This window comes from Delphinapterus leucas, chromosome 1, assembly GCF_059928025.1.
Source record: "Delphinapterus leucas isolate spDelLeu-1000000601 "Yukka" chromosome 1, BTC_Dleu_Yukka2, whole genome shotgun sequence".
Lineage (NCBI taxonomy): Eukaryota > Metazoa > Chordata > Mammalia > Artiodactyla > Monodontidae > Delphinapterus > Delphinapterus leucas.
In genome coordinates this window covers 178,216,302-178,239,992 of record NC_143129.1, presented here as the reverse complement: position 1 = coordinate 178,239,992, position 23,691 = coordinate 178,216,302, and the positions used below count along the sequence as shown (strand labels likewise).

The window sequence follows — 23,691 nt, the reverse complement described above, 5'->3', positions numbered from 1 at the left end:
ATAAGGGCTGGGAGGGTAGTCTCTACTGCTGCTTTTCCTCTGTCCACCCTGGCCACTCTTTTCTCTGACCCTAAACACAAGTTCTAGGTGAATCCAGTCTCTCCCAGCTTCGATACTGCTTCTGTGCCTGGGCTCTCATCTTCCCAGCTCAATTCAATACTTTGTTCCTGACTTCCTGGTCTAACTGCCCCCAGAAAGCCCCCACAAAACAGTAATGGTCCCTTTGTATGTCCCCTCATGCTACTCTGGTGTTCCCTCCAGTCCCTCCTTCTCAGCTGAGATTCAAGCCACATCACTCCCCCATTTATAATCCTCCAGGGCTTCCCGCTCCTCTTAGAATAAAATCCAAAGTCCTCCCCACAGCCTACAAAGCCCTACACAGTCTGGTGTGGCCCCCCTTGTTAACCTCCTCATCTCCCTCATCTTCCCCTCTCTCTTCACTCATGAAGCTCAGCCACACTTGTCACCCTGCTGTTCCTCAAACACTCTAGGCTCCCTCCTCCTTCAGGGCCTTTGCACTGGCTGTTCCGTCTTCCAGGAATGATTTTCCCCAGATCTTTTCATGGCTGCCCCTCCCCATCCTTCAGGGGCCTTCCCTGACCACCTCTTTGGAGTGGGAAGTTTACCCTCCAACCCAAACAGGACCTCTAGCTCAAGTCAGAGAATCAGCTCCAGTCCAGGCCCTCAGCCGCTTCTACCACACTAGGTGGGCTGGGAGTATCGGGAAAACCACAGGCCTTGGGGCCAGACCAGCTTATTGGCTGTATGACCTTGCAGGTTACCTAACATTCCTGGGCCTCAGTTTTATCAGATAGGAAAAATGAATAGGATTTTTGACTAATGACTAATAGGATCATCATGAGGATTAAATAAAATAAAGGCATATACAAAGCCCCTAGCACCCTGGCACATGGAAGGTACTGGGTGGAAAGGAGTTCCCTACCTTCCCCTTCATTAGCTTAGCCTTAACATCCTCTCTCAGAAACCTTCCAAAGCTACCTGGTACCCACTACACCAAGATGCTCTCTGATTGGGCTGCACCCTAGCTTACCAGCCTCATTTCATACCCAGAGAAGCCTCTGGCTCAACGGAGCAGATCCCTCATCCTACCACCCCCACCCCCATGCCCCAGCCACTCTGGTTTCCGTCCTCTTTGCAACTGATGCAACGCTAGAGACAGACCTGGGTTCCAGTCCCAGCTCTGCCACTTACTAGCTGAACTTGGACAAGTCACTTTACCTTTCTGAATCTGTTTTCTAACTTGTAAAATGGGGACGAAATGGGAGGATGTAAAAGGCTATGTCATCTCCAGGGTGCTACCTGTGCACGTGGAGGTTGGTCTGTCCTATGTCAAGCCTACCCATCCTTCAAGCTTTCACAGAGCTGCCCCTGCCTGCCCCAGGCCAGTTGATCTCTCTTCACACTAGCCCCGCTGGCAACAGGACACCCGGGGCTGGAGGAAAGGGGAGAGCAATGAGGTACCCAGCCCAGGGAATGTGGCTCCAGTGGGGGTAGGGGGCAGGCTGTTACCTTCCCCCTCGCTGATGACCTCCCTGTCCTCCTGGGGGGTAGAGGGGCACATGGCTGAGATCCATCGCTGCTTCTCGCTTCTAGGGAAAGGGGGGTTGAGTTGTCACAATATGCAAAGTGCAGTCTCCCAGGGCCAGGGTGGTGAAGCCGGAGGTGGGAGAACTGGGTACGATGTCCAGACCTGGGACCCAGAATCAGGTCTTCTCTACCCCAGGGCCCACCCACGGCCCTGTTCCCAAGCCGATGCCCACCCAGCTCTGAGCATAAGAACAGAACAGGTGCAGGACACCCTGGATGCCAGCTCTGCCCATGTCCAGCCTTATGCCACCATCCTGAAGCCAGAGATAAAGGCCTTGTGCCTGCCGGGGGGTCCTCTCCCCACACCCAAGCCCACTCACTCTGTCCGGGCCCTCAGCAGGAACTGGTGCTTCGTGTGCTGCCCATGGAGGAGTTGAAGGAGGAACACATGGCCAGGGATGCCCTGGAGCTTCAGGCTCAGGTCCTTCACCTGCAGCTCAGCCATCCTGGCGTGTACAAAGACGGCGAATTTCCCCAGCCTGCAGGACCAGAGGAGGCGAGGTCAGCCTGGCCCCCACCCTCAGGACAAGGTGAGTTCTGATTGCAAGAGAGGAGAAGGGGTCACCTGTCCCTCTAGGACCCTCCTCAAAGAAACTTGGCTGCACAGGGCACCGCTTCCCTGGCAGCCAGCAAAGTCCCTAAAAGGAACGGGGGCTCCATTCGTGCTGGCTCACTGACAGAGGTGGAAGGTGATGGAGGCCAGTCCCTGGCCCCCAGGCACACTTTCCACTTCTCTCTGAACCTCTTCCTGGAGGCTCTGCTCCAAAGAACCAACTGGGCAGCTCCCATGATGAGATCTATGGACTGTTTCGTGTCTGACTCTGTAACTGGTAGAGAAGCTGAACTTTGTCTCGTTTGCCGCTGTATCCCAGCGCCCAACACTGCCAGGCCCACTGTTTGGGTCTGATAAACCCTTGTGGGAAGGATGCGTGGGTGGGTGGGTCAAGGATGTTCCATAAATTCCTTCATCTCAACCCATCTAAACAAAACCAGTATCTCCTACCCCAAACCAGGTCCCTTCACTGTTCCCCATTCCAGTGAAAGACGCCACCAAGTTGCCCAAAAGGAGACTCAGTCCTCATTCTCACCTCTTTCCTCCCTCTCCCCTGACACCCAACCAGTAGCTGTGTCCTATCTGTCCATCTCCTTATTGTCCCCAGAATCCAGTTATCCCCAAGCCCATTACCACTTCTGGAGCATCTACTCTGATTTGGGCAGTTACAAGAGCTTCTGCTCTCTGCCCTTCCAGCCCATTCTCCAAATTGGCCAGGAGTAAATATCACGCCTCTGCTTAACTCCCCATGTTCCCTACTGCCTTCAGAAAATCTAGCCTCCCTGCCATGACTTTCAACATCCCAACTTCCTTCTCCTGCCCTTCCCCTCTATAAATCCAGCCATACTAGGCTTCATCGTCTCCCAAACATACTCTGCTCTTGTACCCTTCTGTGACTTGGCTATATCCCCCCAAATTCCTCTACCTGAAAAACTCCTACTTATCCTTCAAAACCCAACTCAGATGTTCCTTCCTCTGTGAAACTTTACTGATTCTCACCCCACACCAGGGGATACTACAGTATACTACCCCCTTCCATCAAAACCCTGAACAGGTGGTTATCAGGATGTATTTTCACTGGTCTGAGAGCTCCTACACACTTTGGAGGGCCCAGTATAGAATAGGGATTCAGTGATGCTTCATTGAATGAATGAGTAAATCAGCAATGAACTCTTTTCACGGCATAGGATGTCCATCCTTTTCATGGCATAAGATGTCCCATCCAGCCTTAAGGCTTACTTCATTCCAGAAGTCTCTCCCTCATCCCAAACTTATAATAATCAAGGCTAACACTGAGTGAATGTTCATTATGTACCAGGCACTCTGCTAAACTCTTCACATATTATCACATTGAATCTCCCTTCTATTTTACATATGGAAGACAGGATAGTACAATAGTTAAGAGCCTGCGATCTGGCATCAGACAGACCTGGCCTCCTCCTGGCTCCTGCACTTACTAGCTCCATGATCTTGAGAAAAACAAGGGAGACTACTTCTCAGGAAGATGACTAGAGGATTAAAGGGAACAATCCACATAGCATGCCTGGAACAGAATACACACTCAGTAAATGTTGATTATTATCATTATGACTCAGGGGAGACTGGGACTCTAGGGTTGTGCTTTTAATCTCTGCTCCAATTAGCTTAAGCTCAGAGCAGCTTCAAAGTTCTTGGCACACAGTTCAGCCCTTGATTCTCAGGTCCAGAAGATGGACTTGCCCTAGCTCTGCCTTTCCTAGGGGAACCTCCAAGGCTCAGGGAGCCCTGGGAGCACAGCCCGTCAGATGGACTGATTGTGAGCCCATTGGCGGGGAAGAAGAGAGCTCCACGCTCATCTACACCCACCCCCGCCCCGACTCACTCCTTCCTCCGGGAGAGCAGCAGGCAGTCGTTGAAGAGGTGCAGGTAGACCGCCTTGCTGGATAGCTTCAGCTTGGCAGGGGGTGCTGCGGGCAGCGGGGCCAGCTCCACCAGCTCCCCGTGCCGAACCAGCCAGCGGGCCTGCGAGATCAGCGGGAAGATCTGGAAGGATAGAGGAGGCAAGCGGGAGCCCAGGTCAGGCCGGGGGCAGCGGGGCAGAGAGCACAGGGCAGGGGATGGGAGGGCTGGACAGTGATGAACTGGCTTGCAGCCCCCAGGGAAGGAGGAGACAGGGCTGCCCCTTCGCGTGCCCCATCCTATCGGCTGAGGTCACGCACCTTGCCCTCAAAGTGGATCTTCTTGCTCAGGTGGATGAGCTCCTCCGTCCTCTTCATGGACTGCACACTGGCATTGCACTCTTGCACCAGCTGGGGAGACCAGAGGTGGGTCACCTGCAGCGCCCCCTACCCCGGCTCCCAGAGCCCAGCCTCAGGCTCCCACCTGGGGACCAGAGACTCTGAAGGCTGGGGCTCCTTTAGAGGCACACAGGGATTCCGGGGAGGCCCTTGGAAGCCAGACATCCCCCGCCCTGCCGAGCTCACCTCCTTGAGTGCATTGAAGGCCTTGGTGGCCATGTCTTCGTCTTCTGAACCCTGTGCTGTCCGTTTCAGGATGTTCTGGAGGGCGGGGTCAGCACAGTGAGGCAGGCTGTGACCTCTCCCAGTGACCCTGCCCAGCTGTGGGTGCCCGGAAGGGGCTGCGGAGGGCACAGCAGCATCTCCCCCACCCAGCCCTCCCCACAGCCTGGTACCCTCTAGGTACCTCCACCAGCATCTTGAGGCGGGTGATCCTTTGAAACGGCAGGATGAGGAAGGACGTGAGGGGCAGACGCTGGCACACGGGAGACTCCTCCAGGCGAGCCAGGATGCTGGGGAACTTGGGGTTCTCCAGGCTGGAAAATGGGGAGAGGGGAGGGTCTGCGATCACAGGTGACCCTGAACTCCTGGATCCACGACTCCAGCCACCCCATTTGTCCTTGAGGTGCGTTCTCAGGAGAGAGCCCTTCTCAGGTACCCCTCCCCTCCCAGGTCACCCTTCCTCACCCAGTCCTCTGCGCCTACTGCTGCCTGAGACTCCCCTATCCTCCCCCACCTCCCCTTTCAGAGCCCCCAGCCCTACAGCAGCCGCTGGTAGGTGCGCTCCTGATAGGCCTGGTTGGTGACATAGGGCAGGTAGACGCGGCGGAAGGCCGGACAGTGGTGCAACACAATATCGCACACGCTGAAGCGCAGGACATCGGCCTCCAACCGCTGCTCCAGGTCCTGTAGGAACCTGAAAGGTCAGAGAGGGGTCAGGGCCAGCACCAGGATGAGACCCCAGATATGGGAGCCCAGGCTCGGTCCCTGACTCCCGGCAAGGCCAGACCACTCCCTCACCTCTCGCTGGTGCTCTTGACCTCGGGCAGTTTGGAGAACAGCCACTGCTTGTCCTGCACCCCCAGACACTCACTCAGCTCGGCCGAGCCTAAGAAGTGGCCCACGGCCACCGACAGGCTGTGGATGTATGAGGCCTCGGACGTAATCAGCTCAAATTTGGCCTGAGTGAGGGCGGACGCAGGATTGAAAAGGCGGAACCAGCCCACGCTGAATGCGACCGCTTCGCCCACCACGCACACCCCAAGCCCTGGACACCACCTCCTTAGACGTAGCTGCACTCCCGTGTCGCCTCCCCTTCTCTAGCCTCACCCAGGATCTGGCGCCAGATGGGGTTCGGAGACACGCCTCCTGCTTCTTGCGATTGTCCAAACCCTACTGCAGCCCTGGTTTGCGCCCCTAGCTCCGCCCATCCAGCCGGGCCCTAGTCTTCTGATGGCCCTGCCCCTCCCTGGTGCGCCCTCCCATGAGCCCCGCCCTCCCACCGACCCCGCCCCTGCTCTTCTTCTCGCTAGGTCCTGCGCGCACCTTGCATTTTGCGCTCTGCATGGCTCCCCCCTCCCAGTCCCCGCTTTCAGTGTTCTCTGTCATAAGGCCCAGCCAGATTCCGCCCTTCCTCTGGCCCTGCCCTATCCTAGGCCTTGCCCCGTTGACACGGCCCCTCCATCGAGCTTCCCCACTCGCCTTTGACTCCAGGGCTCCTGCGTCCTCGCTTGCATCCAGCCTCACCTTGTCGTGTTCTAGACCCATCTTCCCCATTGACAGCCCCTCTTTTGTGGCCCCTCTTTCCCCGCTGGATCCCATGCCCACCTACTGCAGTTTGTAGTCCCGCTGGCCGGGTACCCCTGCGGCCCGCGTCGCCGCAGAGTCCGCGGACCACCTACTCCTGACCCCGCCCCTTATGTTGCCCCGGCCTCTTTGGGCCCCAGGACCGCCTCCCACGGCTGGCAGTCCCGCCGGCCCCGCCCGCCGGGTCCCGGCGCCCACCTCCTGCAGTTTACAGTCGCGCAGGCTCAGCGTAGCCAGGACGCCGCTGCCGCGCACGTCGGGGATGTCTTGCCACAGCGAGAAGGTGGAGCCTCGCGCCGAGCGCTGCGCCCGGAAGGAGCTGCTCGGGGAGAGGTTGGCGCGCGGCGGCCCGGGCCCCTCCTCCGCGCCCTCGGCCTCGTCCCCCGGACCCTCCTCCTCGCGCTGCTGCCGCCGCAGTTCGCGGGCGCTGGCCACGTCGCTATATTCCTGGTAGAGGACCGCTGGGCGGGGAGAGGGGCGGGGGAGGGCCGTGGGGCGCCCGCCAGCCCTGCCCGGCTCTTCCCAGGCTCCCCCGAGGGCCCGCCTCGCTTAACCAGCCTTTCCGATGGTTCGGATCGCGGGACTCAGTGAATTCATTAATTCACTCACTCATTCCACGAACACTACTTGAGCACCAATTGCGTGCTAGCCCCTGTGCTGGATACTGAGAGTTCAATTCTCTCCCTCTCACAAGAGCCCTACCTCTCAACTCTCCAAACCCGTTTCCCAGTACACCAAAGCCCCCAGACCCTTCCTCGGTGACCCCCTCCCACGTACAGTTAAGGAGGAACCGTGACTGGCGCCGCTCGCTGGCGCTTCTGGAACCCGGAGCCGGCTCTTCCTGCGCATCTAGCCTAAGAAAGGGAGTGTCAGGGCCCTTCTTCACCTGTTACCCCGCCTCGGACCCAAGGCCGCAGTGGGAGGTGGTACCTGGGCTCGGGCCAGCTGCCGTAGCCCCCGCTCAGGTCAACAAGAGCCGGCATCGCCATAGCGTCCACCCGCATCTCTACACTGCGCGACTCTCTTCCAGACGCTTTCCCTGGAGGGGGCAAGAGCTGAGGGAGGGTGGCCCCAAGAGTGGCGCTGGGCACCGGGGCACCACCACACTCCAGTTGACCAGGCCCCAGTCTCAGGTATCCAGTGAGCGTGAGCTGTGCCCCACCCCGCGTCTGGCTCTTGGGCTGTTCTTAGGGCCCAGGGGAGGAGGCTGTACCTTCCCGGGCAGCAGCTCCAGGGCCTGACCCTGGGGTCAGTGCCCTGGCTGCCGAATTCCGTCCCAGGCGCAGGGAAGAGTGCAACCGGGTCATCAGCTCAGAGGCTGAGAAGCGCCTCCGCTCAGGCCCCTCGAGGCCCACTCGGGTGGGCCCAGGCAGCTCCAGCGGCCTAGGCTCTGCTGTGCTCAGGGCCTGTTCTGTCGCCTGGCTTGGCTCTAGGAAGACAGCATGGGCCTCAGGGCTGCCAAGGGCCTCTTCTTGCTGGTACACCCGCATCTTGCGCCCTGCAGGGGGAGGTGGGGTGAGAGAGAATAGACTGGCATCCACTGGGGTCTCTCCTCTCCTCCCTGCCGCCGCTCTGTGGCCCTGAGCATCAGGGGGATGTGCCTATGAGAAAGGCCAATGTTTTTGCCGGGTACTTTCCCCAGAGTAATGGGATCAACAAGAGGGGCAGAGAGGAAGCAAAGTGCCTGACTGCAGTCGGCAACGGGTGGGCAAAGGACCAGGGAGGCCAGGCCAGCCACTCACTGTGTAACCTCAGACAAGTCATTTGCCTCCCCTGAGCCCCAGTTCCCTTATCACTAAAATCTATCACTTGTCCCACCTATTTGGGGAATTTGGGGGCTTACGGGTCCTAAAGGAGCCACCCAACCTCTTCCCCGTCCTCCCCACCAGGCCACCACCCCCCCACCCTGAGTGACTCACAGGCTGACTTCTTCTCCGAGCCGTGGCTGGCCCGGCGCTGTGGCTGTAGGTGCTGGGAACTCCAGGGTCCCTCGAGAGCTGGGGACTGGGCACTAGGACAGTGTGGCCAGCTGCCAGCCCTGCTGGGCCGCATTCCCCCACCGGTAGAGATCTCGGTGTCTGGGCCTCCTGGGGATGGTGGCCATAGCAGCCCTTGGAGAGGAGCAGGGGTCCCCAGAGACCAGCGGCTGCCAGGTGCCTGCAGCTCCTCTGGAGCGACGGGGAAGAGATCCAGACACACAGGGCTCGGGGGCTGCAGGGTGGGCAACTCCGCAAAGGACAGACTCTCCTGCTGGCACACAGCTACTGGGCGGTGGGCAGTGCCAGGTGGCCCAGCCAGATGGGACTGGAGGGCGGGAGGTGGCCCACAGTCCATTCCTCCTTTGCTCTGCCACCCACCTGGGCCTGCAGGGGAGAAGGCATCAGAGCGAGACACAGGACAGCAGGGCTGGCCAGTAAGCACCATGTCCTGGAGACCTGGACAAAGCCTTGTGTACACACATCTGTACAAGCACACACACACCTTATTATATAGTAATAGCTAATGCTTACTTGGCACTTACTGAATGACAGGCCAAGTACTTTACACATCTTATTTCATTTAATCCTCACAACAACCCCGAGTTGATACTATTATTAGCCCCTTTTTATAGGTGACGGAAGTGAGGCACAGAAGTTGTTATTTGGCAAATAATGGAGCCAGGATTCAAACCCAGGCAGTCTAGCTTCTGAGTCTGTGCTTTTAAGCACCTTGCACATTTCCTAACTCTCACTGACATGCAATCAGACATACAGACACACACATTGTCACACAAACCCATGTCTGTTCCATGCACATCCACACACATTTTCTTCCAAGTATACACATTGACATACATACTTTCACAGATATACTCAGACATTTCTAATTCGCAGGCTCACACATTCACACACACTTTTTTATACAAGTACATATATTCACTCAGACTTTCACAAACACATGATGACCCATCAGATATTTCCATATCCACTCAAGTTTTCTCACACTCCTGTTCCATTCACGCTCACACACCATGATGCAGATACAAACACACAGGCCCAGAAATCCTTGCTTTGGTGTTACCCAACCTCCCCTCCCGCGCCCAGAGTTGTAGCCTTTAGCACTGAGTGGTGCCCACACCCATGCCAAGCTGGCTGGGAGGGTCACACACTGGCAGGCGGGCCACCACGCAGATCAGACTGGGCCCTCCCAAGAGACGGGCAGGGAAGTGCCCCAGCCCCTCAGCTTGGGGTGAGGGAGGGGTTCTTCCCTACCCCAGCTCCCCGCCCCAGGATCGGGCCAGGCTGAATGGGTCCTCTCTGGGCAGGACGTCATCCCGAGGGAGGCTGCCGGAGCCTCAGGACAGGTCTACTGATCAAGGGGTCTGAGCCCCCCAGCCCTTGCCCCGTGGCCCTTTGCTGGCTGCCCTCCTGCAGCCCCTCACCTCTCCAGCCAAGGCCCACTGCTGATGTCGCTCGGCTGCTCCGGCAGGGGAAGCCCTCTCTCTGCCCAGCTGGCTGGGGGAGATCCCACCCAGACAAAGAGTTTGATTCATCAAACCCTGTGGTAAGGCAAGCGGGTAGGGAGGGAGGGAACAGGCAGCGGGCTGGGCGGGGGCCTACCCTAGCCTGGCCTCGCTGTGGGCAGGCTGGGCAGCGAGGACCCCCCAGAGGCCCCTTCAGGCCAAAGGGGCAGTGCCCAGCCTCGCAGGGCCAGGAGACCCAGGAGACAGAGACTGAGAGACCGAGGGACTGAGACCTGGAAAACTGAGACCCTTTAGACAGCAACCCAGAAACCAAGACCCCAAAGCACTCAAAACCAGAAAACCACAGACGCTGAGACATTCAGGGACCCAGAGATGGAGACACAGAGACAGAGACACTGAAAATTTCAGACAGACCAGATATTCAGAGACAGATGTGAAGCCCGGAAAAACTCGGGGAGACACATGGGCAAATGTTTCATTTCCCGCAGGATTGCCAGTCTCGTGGGGAAGCCAGAAATGAAAACAGTTACAATCCAGGTTGGCAAGAGCCAACCCAGAGGAACCGTCAGATTAGGGTGCTGGGCTCCGCTCAACCCGGGCATTCCAGGAAGGCATCCTGGAGGAAGTGAGAGTGAACTGTTCTGGCTGAAATACCCAAGGACCCAGGTCCACAGAGATAGGGAGAAAGCCTCGGCATGAGAGAAACAGTGACAGTGTCAGTGACCCTGGGAGAGAGGGAAAGAGGGGAGGACCCAGTGGAGGACAGCTGGATCTGTGCCTGGGTCCCACTCTCTGCAGTCCCTCAACCTGCTTCCCCCTGCTTTCTCATCCCCTGCCTGGAGTACAGGTAGGGTGGCTGCTCCTGAGGGACAGTTACTCCTCCAGACCCTCCCCACAGGGAGCAAGTCTCTTCTTATCTGGTAAATGGGACAGTCATGCTTCAAAACGCTAATAGGAGAATTAAGAATAATGCAGGCGGCGCTTCCCTGGTGGCGCAGTGGTTGAGAGTCTGCCTGCCGATGCAGGCGACACGGGTTTGTGCCCCGGTCCGGGAAGATCCCACATGCCGTGGAGCGGCTGGGCCCGTGAGCCATGGCCGCTGAGCCTGCGCGTCCGGAGCCTGTGCTCCGCAACGGGAGAGGCCACAACAGTGAGAGGCCCGCGTACCGCAAAAAAAAAAAAAAAAAAAGAATAATGCAGGGGGACTTCCCTGGCAGTCCAATGGTTAAGACTCCTCGCTCCCAATGCAGGGGGGCACAGGTTCAATCCCTGGTCGGGGAACTAAGATCCTGCATGCCTCACGGCGCAGCAAAAAAAAAAAAAAAAAAAAAAGAATAATGCATATGAAGCACCTATCACATAGTGGGAGCTTTGCAGTTGGTAGTCATTCTTCTGAGTGTTATTAGTCTTTCTCTAGTCGGATGGCTTCAGCCATCACAGAATTAGGGAAACTGAGGCAGTGAGGGTGAGACACACCCTATTTTGTAGGAGCGTGTGGCAGGAGACACAGGGGACCACTGCCCACCAGACAGGTCTCTTTCTCTGCTGGAATCAGAAGTCCTTAACACAGAAGTCCCACTTGCTTCTGTGGGTACACATGTGCAAGAATACACACTCTGCTCCCTTGTATTCTGGGTGATTCTCTCCACTTGGGTTCTGGAAGCCCCTACAGGGCAGGGAGGAACCCCCTGCCCTTGTCAGTTGCAGGGATAAATGAGCAAAACATGGAACCCTTGGGGCAGGAGCACCCCCAATTTTTTTTTTTTTTCGGTACGCGGGCCTCTCACTGTTGTGGCCTCTCCCGTTGCGGAGCACCGGCTCCGGACGCGCAGGCTCAGCGGCCATGGCTCACGGGCCCAGCCGCTTCGCGGCATGTGGGATCTTCTCGGACCAGGGCATGAACCTGTGTCCCCCGCATCGGCAGGCAGACTCTCAACCACTGCGCCACCAGGGAAGCCCGCACCCCCAATTTTTAAAAAAATTTCTTTTTTTGGCCATGCCACACGGCATGCGAGATCTTAGTTCCCCGACCAGGGATCGAACCTGTGCCCCCTGCCGTGGAAGCGCAGAGTCCTAACCACTGGACCACCAGGGGATTCCAAGGAGCACCCCCTATTAAAGCCTCAGAGGAGAAGGCTGGGTAAATGGAGGGGGCGTGTAAGGCTTCCTCAGGGGCCACAAGGCTGGAGGCAGGTCCCTAGGGAGGAAGTCAGGAGTGGGTCAGCCTCCACCTCCGTCCAGGCCAAGGGACAATGAGAATGACCCATCTAGCCAGGATGCCAGCCCTGTGGCCTTCCATGGATGTTGTCCACTCAGCCTCAATGCTGGGGACCAAGGAGGGGCAGAACTATGTTCATAGTGTTTATAGCTTATCTCTGCTAGAAGAAAAAAAAAAAAAAAAAAACCTCAGGAAGAGACTGGCCCCAGGTAACAGAGGGACATTACCTGCCCAAGACATTGTCACAGGATACTCTAGTGCCCACTAGGCAAGGGTCATTCTGGAACCCACAGGGGAAAACCCCTGCCAACGTTCAAGGCCCTGCGTTGACACTGGCCTTAGGCAAATCATAGCCTGGGCCTGGGCCTGAGTGTGCCCATCTGTAGAGCAGCCCCTAGGGCCCCTCTCAGCCACCCCATCTAGGAAACTTTGGTCATTTTGAGTATCTCTGCAGGCTGAGAAGGATGGGCAGGGCCAGAAAGGGTCCCATCCAGTGGGCACTGCTAATCACATGGACAATGGGCCCACTTGGTAAGGCTGGCAGGGAAGGTCCCTGGACACTACTATGGTCCGGAGAAAGCATCTCTGACCTCCTGTGCCCAGCTTTTCCCTTCCCCCTCCCTGGTGCCCCCTGCCCTGCTGCCTGAGGAGTAGGGCCCTGCCAGGGCCCCTCTTCTCCTTAAGGGGCAAGGCCAAGTGGGAGGTCATGACTGGAAAGGGAATCCAGGCCAAGCAGGCTGTGGAGCCCCAAGAGGCCTTAAGTGTGTGGGAGCCAGGATCAGAGGCCAGGCAGGCTGCACAAAGGACTCACTTGGGAAGACTGGCGGGAGGAGGATGGGGTTGCTGGCAGCCAGGTGGGGCCCTACCTCATCCAGGGAGCTCCGTCCAGCCTCCAGCACGGTCCAGGGCTCCAGGACACCCTGGGAGCTCTGGGGATGCAGCCGGGTCCTCAGGGGTCGATGTCAGCATGGCCCCTGAGCCAGGCAATGCAAGCTCCCGGGTATTGTGTGGGGCAGGGAGAAGGGGAGGCAAGGGCGGAGGGAACCTCGCGGGCGGGCAGGCGGCTGTCTCAACGTGCCTGCTCCCCGCCCCCCTTTCCCAGAACCGGTTTGGCCAGTCTGAGGTACAAGAGGGGGGCTGGAACAATGGGAGTCCTATGCCCAGGAGAGGCTCTGAAGGACCCCAGACCGACATCCTAAAGATGGGGGAGGCACTGCTTTTCCTCCCAGGGGACAGACAGGTCACCCCTCTTCTGGAGCTTCCCAAATGTGAGATGTGCTCAGGGGGCTTCTTGGGGCTGGGGAGCATCCTGGGAGTTTTGCAGAGAAACTCCCAAGCCTTGGTCTCCTCAGGGATCCTGAGAACTCTGCAGTGTGTTGATCCTCTCTGAGCCTGCTACAGCATCTATAAAGGAATCACTCATCTCTATGGTTGGGAGGCGGAAATCGTGAAAAACAGTGATGTGACATACCTGGCACCATCCTGGCCATCCTCCCAGCATCACAGCTCCTCATGAATGATCTATCCTCCCCTGCTACCTGTAATGACCCACCCTCACCATCTCCAACAGCCTCCTCCACCAGACTTCCCAGACTCTAGTCCACACTGAATGAGCCCTCAAAAAACCAATTCAATGTCCCGAATGGATAAAGAAAATGTGGCACATATATACAATGGAATATTACTCAGCCATAAAAAGAAACGAAATTGAGTTATTTGTAGTGAGGTGGATGGACTTACAGTCTGTCATACAGAGTGAAGTAAGTCAGAAAGAGAAAAATAAATACCGTATGCTAACACATATATATGGAATCTAAAAAAAAAGAGGTTCTGAAAAACCTAGGGGCAGGTCAGGAATAAAGACGCAGATGTAGAGAATGGACGTGAGGACACGGGAAGGGGGAAGGGTAAACTGGGACGAAGTGAGAGTGGCATGGACATATATACACTACCAAATGTAAAATTGCTAGTGGGAAGCAGCCACATAGCACAGGGAGATCAGCTCTGTGCTTTGTCTCCACTTAGAGGGGTGGGATAGGGAGGGTGGGAGGGAGACGCAAGAGGGAGGGGATAGGGGAATATATGTATACATATAGATGATTCACTTTGTGATAGAGCAGAAACTAACACACCATTGTAATGCAATTATACTCCAATAAAGATGTTAAAAAAAAATTCAAATAGCCCAGTGGTATGCAATCTTCGCATGCCTTCTTTTTTTTTTTTTTTTGGCCACGCAGTGAGGCTTGTGGAATCTTAGTTCCCCGACCAGCAATTGAACCCCCCGCCCTGGCAGTGAAAGCGTCAGAGTCCTAATGGACCACAGGGAATCCCCTTCGCATGCCATTTATTTGAGCAATTGGTAATTGCCAGACACTTAATATGAAGATGTATACAAATACTAATACTCACGTTGCTTAACTATTGTACACTCCCTGTGTGCCGGGCACTGTTCTGAACACTTCACATAAATAATCATTTAATATCCACCACAACCCAGATAGATACTGTTGCTGCTCCTACTTACCAGATGAGGACATGAGACTTGTACATGTTAAGTACATTATCCCATTTAAACCTCTCATCAGTTCTATGAAGTCCCTATCTTACAAATGATGCAATTGAACTTGCCCAAGGTCACACAGCAAATAAAAGTCAGAATTCATATTCAGACCCAGGTCTGTGACTCCACCACCAATCTGTGCCCTTAACTACTGCCCAGTACTGCCTCACCAGGCTTTGGGGAGGATCTGGTGAAGAGTGTGTGGAAGTCCATTGGAAGGTGTCTCAGTTGACCTAACTATAGACACTTTCATTACTATTGACACACTACAGGTCTTGATGAGCATACAGGGCAGCAGGTCCACGCCCAGACCCTAATGAGCTCTCCCTTACCAACTGCTGACCATTCAGTTCAGAGAGGTTAGGTCCCTTCACTCCTTCATATCCACTTCGCCCCCCAGAGCACAGTCACATAATGAGGAGACACTGCACAGAGCGGTTGGGGACCAGATGTCCATGGAGAGGTGGCACGCTGGGGCGCAGAGAGGATTATTGTCAGCGTTGCACATAGAGCAGGACACTGGAAACATGAAGAGGGAGGCAATGCAGGACTAGGGGTCTTCAGAGAACCCCAGCCCTCTCAGCCCAACTCCAGGGCCGACCTTGGGGCCGCTGGCCAAGGTACTGCCCAGACCCCTAGCTGGAAGCAGAGGACCCCAAAGGAGGGAGGATCCTGGGGGAACTAGGGTCTTGGAAGGGCAGTCTCTCCTCACTCGACCCTACGTCCTAGGCTCTGGGAACAGCGCCCTTGTTGCAGTGGACGGAAAGCAAGGCTAGGTCGGGCTGAGCAGGAGGGCCCTCCAGAGCAGAAGCGACAGTGGTGGAAACAGTGTAAAAGAAGGGGCGTGGCGTGCGCGGAGCTGGATGAAGAGGGAGGCCAGGCGAAAATTTGAGGACAAGCGGCCAATCCTGCCCCCGGGCGAGGCCAAGCAAGAGGACGGGGCAAGAAAGCAGAGCATAGGCCTGGGGGCAGGCAGAGGGGCGTGGTCAGAGGGTGGGGCCAGGGTCCGTGGGCGGCGCTAACCGAAAGTAGCGCCTCCCTGTCGTCCTCCAGCGCCTGCTTGGCCAGGTAACGCTCGCGCTTTATCTTGGTAGCCAGGGCGGCTGGCACGTCGGGCACGAGCCAGGCGATGAGGCCCAGGAAGAACACCACGTGCTGGGGAGAAGGAGGGGCCAAAGAGAAGGACTGCTTTAGCAATCTTAATCTGCCGAGCGTTTACTAAGTGCAAGGCACTCTTCTGAGGGTTTCCGGGTATTCATTCAGTTAATCCTCACAACTCTGGGCGGTGAGTAAATTACTTCCCCTGTTTTACCTGTAAAGAAACCGAAGCATAAAGAGGTCCTCATTTGCCCAAAGACACAGAGGTATAATTCGAACCCCTTAACACCAGGGACCCTGTTAGAATCAGAGCTAGAGAAAGAGGATCTTGAGCAAAGCTGGAAGGAGCTCCAGGGCTGTTGCCAAGAGACAATAATAGTAGTAGTCGTGACATTAATTCACTGAGCACCCACTGTGCTGTGCAAGTACTTGCCACTGAATCTTCAGAGCGAGATCCTATGAAGGAGATCCTATTCTGTAATATACCCCGTTTACAGCCAGTCAGCCGCACAGCCTGAACTTGGACCCGGGTCTGTCCGACGCACAGATGGCTGAGCCTACCTCGAAGGCGATGATGAAGCCCAGACGCACAGCCAGCAGCTTCCAGTAGAAGAGGGTGAGATTCCTCTGAGCGTCGCGAAAGCCCTTGTACCTCGGTTGAGGAGGGCGCGGGGTCCCGCGAGGTTCTCGACTCCGCGACCGCACTCCCACCCCTCCCCACCCTAGAGCCTGGCCCTGCCAGGTTAGCAGTACCCTCAGCCAGCTCTGCCCTCTAGCCCGCCCCCTAGACTCAGCTTCCTGCCCTCCCAGTTAGGCCCCGCCCCACCCCTCCCACAAGCTCACTGCCCCGCCTCCAGATTCAGCACCCCGCCCCCAGCCAGGCCCAGCGGGTCCGCAGACTCGGGGCCCCGCCCCTCCCAAGCAGGCCCCGCCCCACCGCGTTCAGCCCCGGCCGGTGGTTCTCCCACCTGCAGGGCGTGTGGTTGCCCTAGGCAAGGTAAGGAGGGGGTGCGGGCGCCAGCATGAAGTTGACGTAGCCGCACAGCTGGCTGTGGTGTTACTGGTATAGGAGACGTGGCAGGAAGTCCGAGGTGAAGGCCATGAGGAAAGCCTGCAAGGGGGCTTCACAGGAAGGCCGTCCCGCCTTTCAGGGCCCAGTCTCCTAACTCATCCCCGCCCAGGTCCAGCCCCACTCCCGCAGGCAGGAGCCTGTGCCCGAGGATCCTAGCCTTCTGCCCCTATTTCCCAATCTCTCACCCTGATTTCCACCCTCAGCCCCCATTTCCCTATTCCCGAGCCTCCTCCCAGTCTCTGATCTTCATTTCCCCCTCTGACCCTGTATTTCCCTCCTTACCCCCCTCTCCTCACATTCACGATGACAGAAAGGTAGGCAATGGCTTCAAGCAGGAGCAGCCGGGTCTGCTCAGCCACCAGCCGCCAGTACTCGCACAGAACTTCTGGGTGTCCGGTCGGATCTCCACCCAGTTGTTGAGCAGAGCAAATAGGGGTGCCGGTGGGAAGGCTGCCACGAAGATGGTGATGAACCTAGACTGCAGCACTGGAGTTGGGGAGTGTCAGGCCTGGGGTCACCTCCCCTGCTGGGCCAGGCCCCCAGGAACCCTGCTGGGCCTGGTACTGCTGGGCCACTGCTCACCCATCTCCAGGTATTCATCAAACTGGCCCTTGAACTCAATGAGCTCACAGTCCTCTTCCCAGTGCCACTGCTCCTGCCTGATCTGGGTGTCCTGCAGCCCGGCCAGGTGTCTCTTCTGCTGCCAGGTCTTCAGCTTCCTGGGACAAGACAATGCCATTTCTATCCTCCCACTCCCTTAAAGATAGGCACCATGATTATTTACGCTTTACAGAGGAGGAAATGGAGACTCAGAGACCTGGCCCAAGGCTCCCCAAGTTGTAAATGGTGCAACCAGAGCTCAAGTCCTGTTCGTTAGACTCCAGAGTCCAGGGCTCTTAAACTCTGTGCTTCCTACATGGCCATTCTCGGTCTCTGAAAGCCCTTCCCCAATCTAAAATGCTAACAGAAAGCCCTCCTCTTTCCTGTTCAGCATATCATTTAATCCACTCAACTCTCTTGGAGAGGTATTATTGTCCCCATTGTACAAGTGAGCAAAGTGAGGCTTAGAGAGAAGCAAAGCCAGAGCTTACAGGAGGCAGAACTAGGACTTATGTTCCAGGGTCCTGACCCCCATGGTGGGGGGTGGTTTCTGCTTTGCTCTCATAAAGGCCCCCTGCCCCAGCCTGACTAGGCCCAACCCCCAGATCATCCCCTGCGCTCACAGCACAACGAACTCCTGCACGTTGCTGACCAGCTGTTTGCCCACTGTGATGATGAAGAGCTGTTGCGCAAGCTCGAGAAGTCAGCCTCCAGGCTCGCTGTGATTGGCAGACACACAGCACCTTACTCAGGGCTTAGGGGCTGGCCCCCTACTCCTTGGAGGCCCCAGAGGCAGATCCTGCCCTGCCAGACCTGAGGGTGTGATGCCCCCCACCGTCCCTCAAGAGCTGGCTCTCTAAGGATACTCACGTCCTCGTTCCACATGCCAAGCAGCCTGACATGCTCACCAGGGTATCCCACAAACCTGTAGACCCACCGCATCTGTTGGCAATGTGCCCACCCCTTCTGGAGCCAGGCCACAGCTAAACTCCATGCTGAGGCTGACCTCTCTCCCTGCCCACCCACTGAGAGATAACTCTGGTGACCGGGCTGCTGGGAGGCCTTGTCCCACCGCCCCCAACTAGGCTATGTTCCCAAGGCCTGTTGGGACCATGGCCCATATCTACTGCTCAACCCATGAGAAGTCAATTGGGTATTTCTGGGCCAGGAAGAGGGAGTCATGCTACTGGTGGGGGGAGGGGTGGTTCTTTTGGTGATTCTCCCTCCCATTCCTGCCAAATGACAATGGCAGTTACACAGTAACACCACCACCTCCTGGGAGTCTAGCCCTTGAGGACTCCTGACCCATCTTTGTTAAAAACTGGAAGCTCCTAGAGGGAAGGCCCAGCTCTGGTTCATTTCTGTGTCCCCAGCATCCAGTCCAGACTGCTCAGTGGAAAGGCGACCACAAAGATGGTGATGAAGCCAAATGTCAGCAATGGGAGGTTGAGTGAATGAATGAATGCAGGTGTTCGAGTTTCACATTTACCCAATGATGCACTGGAATATTACAGTTGAGAAAATTGAAGCCCAGGGATTTCCTTGGGGCAGCGGTTCAGACTCCATGCTCCCAATGCAGAGGGCCCAGGTTCGATCCCTGGTCAGGGAACTAGATCCCACGTGCATGCCACAACTGAGAGTTCGCATGCTACAACTAAGGAGCCTGCGAGCCACAACTAAGGAGCCTGCCTGCCGCAACTAAGACCCAGCACAACCAAAATAAATAAATAAATAGATATTTTTTTTTAAAAATTGAAGTCCAGGGAAATCAAGGACCAACTTCAAGGTCAAGACCTTGGTAGAGACAAATCTAGAGGCTCAAGGATGCTGCCACTCTGCTGGCAAATCATCTGAGAGTCGACAGCGTTGGTGGGGGTGGGTGGGGGAGTCCTCACCTGCCTTTGAAGAATGCCACAAAGAAGGGAGAGGAGTAGATGGACTCCCCTGGCGGTCCAGTGGTTAAGGCTCTGCACTCCCAGTGCAGAGGACATGGGTTCTATCCCTGGTTGGGGAAGATCCAGCATGCTGTGTGGCGTGGCCAAGAAAAACAAAAAAAGAAAGGAGAGGAGTAGAAATTGACAAACTGGAAGATGAAGACTTTAAAAGTGAAGGCATCTTCATGGAGGGTCTGGGCTCTGTGCATCTCTGGGAAAAAGGCAGAGCTGGTCAGAGTTTTATTGAGTGTAAGGGGGCAGGCCCAGCCCATTGGGTCAGCTCATATGCTTCTGTCCCCAATCCACCTTCCCCTAAGGCCAACCATGCCCCCCTGGCCACCTTCATCTGAGGTTGGCTGAGCAGGCTGGGGACACCAAGGTAGGAGCTGCAGGCTCTGAGATGCAGGGAGCCCTGCCTCAGGGCTCACAGTTCCCAAGTGATGCCAGGACACCCCTGCGATCTCCTGCCCTTACTCATCCCACCTGGTGAGTTGCTCAGCCAGTGAGGTGTAGATCTGGCCCAGGAGGAGGATCAGTACCAGGTAGAGCACAGTGCTGCCGATGTTGGCAACATTACCAGCCGAGGCAGAGTGATGGCTATCACCTTGAGCCCAACCACGTGGAGAGGCAGAAGGAACTTGAGGATGCCCCCGTTGTGCCCAGAGTCTGGAACAGTGGTCCCACCCTCCATTGCTCCAAGGGGCACTCACTTGGGTCATGAGCACAGAGTTGGCCGTGTGGAACATTGCAATGCTGACGATGCCACAGTAAATGATGACAGACACCAGGAAAATCATCACCACACAGAGCTGGGGGCCAGCAGGGAGAGCTGTCAGAGCTGGAAGGCAGGTCCACCAGGGCACCAGCGCATCCTGGAGGGCACAGTCCTTCCAGAGCAAGGGCCCAATGCCCCCTCACCATGATGAGGATGGCTGCAGAGCTGGTAAGTAGGCGGGGAAGATGGGTGTGGGGTGGGAAGTAGGGCTCCTTCAGGCCTGTCACTGGGTTCTGGGCCATCTGTGGGGCCAGGGCAGCAAACTCTGGATGTGGGCACTCCTATCAGAGGGGGCAACAGAAATGTACATCCCAGGGCCCAAGGGTCTGGGTGTCATGACCCTGGGGTGGGGGAAGCCTCCTGCCTTTTCCTGTTTGCACAGGGAGCTCTGGAAATGCAGGAATGAGGTCTGATTCATTTTTGTTTCTGCAGGGCCTTTTTTCCCTAAGGCCTGGCTAAGAGCCTGTGGATGGATGGATGGATGGACGGATGGGTGGATGGGTGGGTGAGTAGACAGAGAAGTAAACAACAAATGGATGCACATGTAGGAGAGGGCTGGATAGTCTGAAGGACGGGTGGCAGTAGGTGGACAGGTGGGTGGGCAAACTAGACAGGCAAATCTCTATAAGTGAATGCACAAATGTGTGGGTAGATGGGCAGATGGATGTATGTCTGGATGGATGTCTAGGTGGAGGAGGACATGAGGGTGTGTTTGGATGGATGATGGACATGAGGATGGATGGGTAGATGGATGGATGTGTGGATGAATAGATAATGTATTAGTTATTCAATAACTGTTAACCGACCACATACACTCTGCAGTAGATACTGGATATGACATGATGAACAAACTGGACAAAATCTAAGTCCTAACAGAGTTTACAGTCTAGTTGGGGAGACGGACATTAGATAAATGAACACAAATATGTACTTGTGAATAACTCATATGAAGGAAAACGGTCTTCAGGGATGGTCACTCAGAGGAAATGACATTTTAGCTAGGACCTAAAAGACAAACAGGTGCTAAGTAATGGGAAAATGAAGGGGAAGCACGGCAGGGGTTGGGGAGGAGACTGTGTGCAGAGGCAGGGCCACTCTTTGAGTCACATGAGTTGTATAATTCACTGCTCTAAGAGGTGCCGGGTGGTGCAGTGGTTGAGAATCTGCCTGCTAATGCAGGGGACACGGGTTCGAGCCCTGGTCTTGGAGGGTCCCACATGTCGCGGAGCAACTAGGCCCGTGAGCCACAACTACTGAGCCTGCGCGTCTGGAGTCTGTGCTCTGCAACAAGAGAGGCCACGATAGTGAGAGGCCCGCGCACCGTGATGAAGAGTGGCCCCCGCTTGCTGCAACTAGAGAAAGCCCTCACACAGAAACGAAGACCCAACACAGCCAAAAATAAATAAATTAATAAACTCCTACCCCCAACATCTTCTTAAAAAAAAAAAAAAAAAGAGGTGCCATTCACAATGACTTTGTTACTTCAGTTTTTCCTTCCTGCTTTTTCAGTCCTCCAGAACTGTTTAACCAATCAATACCTTATATTAAATCCTCTCTGTTGAAATAACTAGTCTCGTTTCTATCTTCTTGTCAACCCTAACTGTTGGATGGATTACATTATGGATATCTGGACAGATGGATAGGTGGAGAGATAGATTTGTGATTCACAGATTCACCCATCAAATGTTTAATGAGCACTTTCTATATGCTAGGGACTGTTCTGGGCCCTAGGGAGACAGCAACATCACACACAAGGTCTCTGGAGCTCACATTCTAGTGGCAGAGGACAGACAAAAAACAATAAACAAGAAAATGTAGTGATAAATGCTGTGATGAGATTAAAACAGTGATAGGGAGCCTCTTCAGGTTGGGTGATCAAGGAAGGTCTCTTTATTTTTATTTATTTATTTATTTTGGCCACCCCCTCGCAGCTTGTGGGGTTTTAGTTCCCCGACCAGGGATTGAACCCAGGCCCTTGGCAGTGAGAGTGCAGAGTCCTAACCACTGGCCATCAGGGAATTCCCAAGAAAGTCCTCTTTAAAAGGGTGACATTTAAGTCAAGATATGAATGACAAAAAGTAGGCCATATAAAGTCTGGAAGAAGATTCTAGCAGAGAGCAGCCAGTGCCAAGGCTCTGGGGTGGAAATAACCCTGTCCTATTCAAGAAACAGCAGGGAGCCAGTGGAGACAGTGGAGGAGAACTAGGCAGAAGCCAGATCACACAGGGCTGTGGGCTGCTGTGAGGGGCTTAGATAGTTTTCCAAGTGCATATGAGAACCCACTAGAACGCTTTGAGTAGGATAATTCAGGATGTGATACGTATCTTCAAAAGATTGCCCCAGGGGCTTCCCTGGCGGTGCAGTTGTTGAGAGTCCGCCTGCCGATGCAGGGGACACGGGTTCGTGCCCCGGTCCGGGAAGATCCCACATGCCGCGGAGCGGCTGGGCCCGTGAGCCATGGCCGCTGAGCCTGAGCGTCCGGAGCCTGTGCTCCGCAACGGGAGAGGCAACAATAGTGAGAGGCCCGCGTACAGAAAAAAAAAAAAAAAAAAAAAAGATTGCCCTGGCAGCTGGGAATGGATTGAATGGGGGCAAACATAAGAGCAGAGAGATATATTGGGAGGCTACTGCAGGGGTTCAGGTAAGAGAGAATTGTGGTTTGGACTGGGGCTAGGAGGTGGGGAAAGTGAGGGTGGCAGTGGAGACGGAGAAAAGCAAACAGATTCAGGATCAATGATTAGATGTTTGGATGGACAGGTGGATGGCTAGATGGGTAGGTGAGTGGAACGCTTCTCTCCTTCTTCCCTGTTTCAGGAAGAGTTTCTCTTTGAGCCTCTAAATGCCTCTAGTATTTAACTTCACCAAACCTTATATCATCCTGATGTCAGGGGAGGGTGGGAAAGTGACCCAGGAAAATTGTAGGGAAGAGTCAGATCTGGATCCTGGGATGCTGGACTCCAGAGTCCAAGCTGTTCCCAGCATGCCTTATGGCCTCTGAGAACCGCAGGAAGCAGAGTTCTGGGCCTGGAGGGCTGAGCTGGGCGTCACCTCCTCTTCCTGGAAGTCACTGCAGTCCCAGTGGTGGGCCAAGGTGCTACTCCAGTGCTCCAGGAAGGCCGTGGCCCAGAAGCACATGAAGATGCTAAAGAACACAGTTCCCAGGCGGTCAAGGAGATAGCCCAGCTGCAAAGGAGGGAGAGAGGGCACACTGCCTTCCCAGCAGCTGGCCCAAGGTGCTGGGTCCCAAACACCTACCCATTCCCTTGCTCTCTCCCCTGGCTCACCTTGGCCACGGGGCAGATCTCAGAACTATTCCATGTGGCACAAGTATCACAGAGTGAGCGCGTGAGGAAGGAACTCCTGCCCACACAGATCTCCTCCCTGTGAGCAAAGGGTACCCCATCCTGGGAGGGCCTATCCTCAACCAGCCAGCTGACCCAGCCCATGCAGCGCATCCCCCCAGCACTCCCAGTCATCACGCTGGTACATTTGTGCCCATGGTAACTAGGCCAGAGGTAAAGACCAGGGTACCCACAAGAGCAGCAACCAGGCTGTGTAGGTGACAGAATGTGGGGGGACGGAATGCTCATGAGCCTCCATCTCTGTACTCAACCCCATCTCCCAGCCCTCACCCCCAACACCAGATGCACCAACCAGGCAAAGTAGATAGCTGCCTTGTCCCCAAAGTCCTCCTGTATGTGGTGCAGGGGCTGGTACTTTTGCCA

The 23,691-nt window shown here is 55.6% G+C and overlaps 1 protein-coding gene and 1 long non-coding RNA gene across 11 annotated transcripts in view; one reads left to right on the top strand and one right to left on the bottom strand.

Moving 5' to 3' along the window:
- Positions 1-16,250, bottom strand: part of ARHGEF19 (Rho guanine nucleotide exchange factor 19) — a 21,942-nt gene extending 5,692 nt beyond the window's left edge. For 4 of the 10 annotated variants that reach the window (XM_089900480.1, XM_089900488.1, XM_089900484.1 and 1 more), the window contains exons 1-14: positions 9,665-11,255; positions 8,163-8,606; positions 7,457-7,741; positions 7,174-7,282; positions 7,021-7,097; positions 6,442-6,704; positions 5,458-5,618; positions 5,201-5,353; positions 4,844-4,973; positions 4,624-4,698; positions 4,360-4,449; positions 4,023-4,183; positions 1,929-2,087; positions 1,531-1,610 (exon numbers count right to left, since the gene is read on the bottom strand). In XM_089900480.1, the coding sequence (XP_089756606.1) occupies positions 1,531-1,610; positions 1,929-2,087; positions 4,023-4,183; positions 4,360-4,449; positions 4,624-4,698; positions 4,844-4,973; positions 5,201-5,353; positions 5,458-5,618; positions 6,442-6,704; positions 7,021-7,097; positions 7,174-7,282; positions 7,457-7,741; positions 8,163-8,606; positions 9,665-10,064 (2,587 nt within the window). In that variant the 5' untranslated portion in view covers positions 10,065-11,255. The other 6 variants (XM_089900504.1, XM_022598429.3, XM_089900522.1 and 3 more) reach the window with 6 other exon arrangements.
- LOC149750827 (uncharacterized) lies at positions 15,576-23,691 on the top strand. Its single transcript, XR_016388870.1, has 3 exons — positions 15,576-15,772; positions 16,083-16,201; positions 16,968-23,691. It is a non-coding gene; the product is annotated as an uncharacterized LOC149750827 (long non-coding RNA).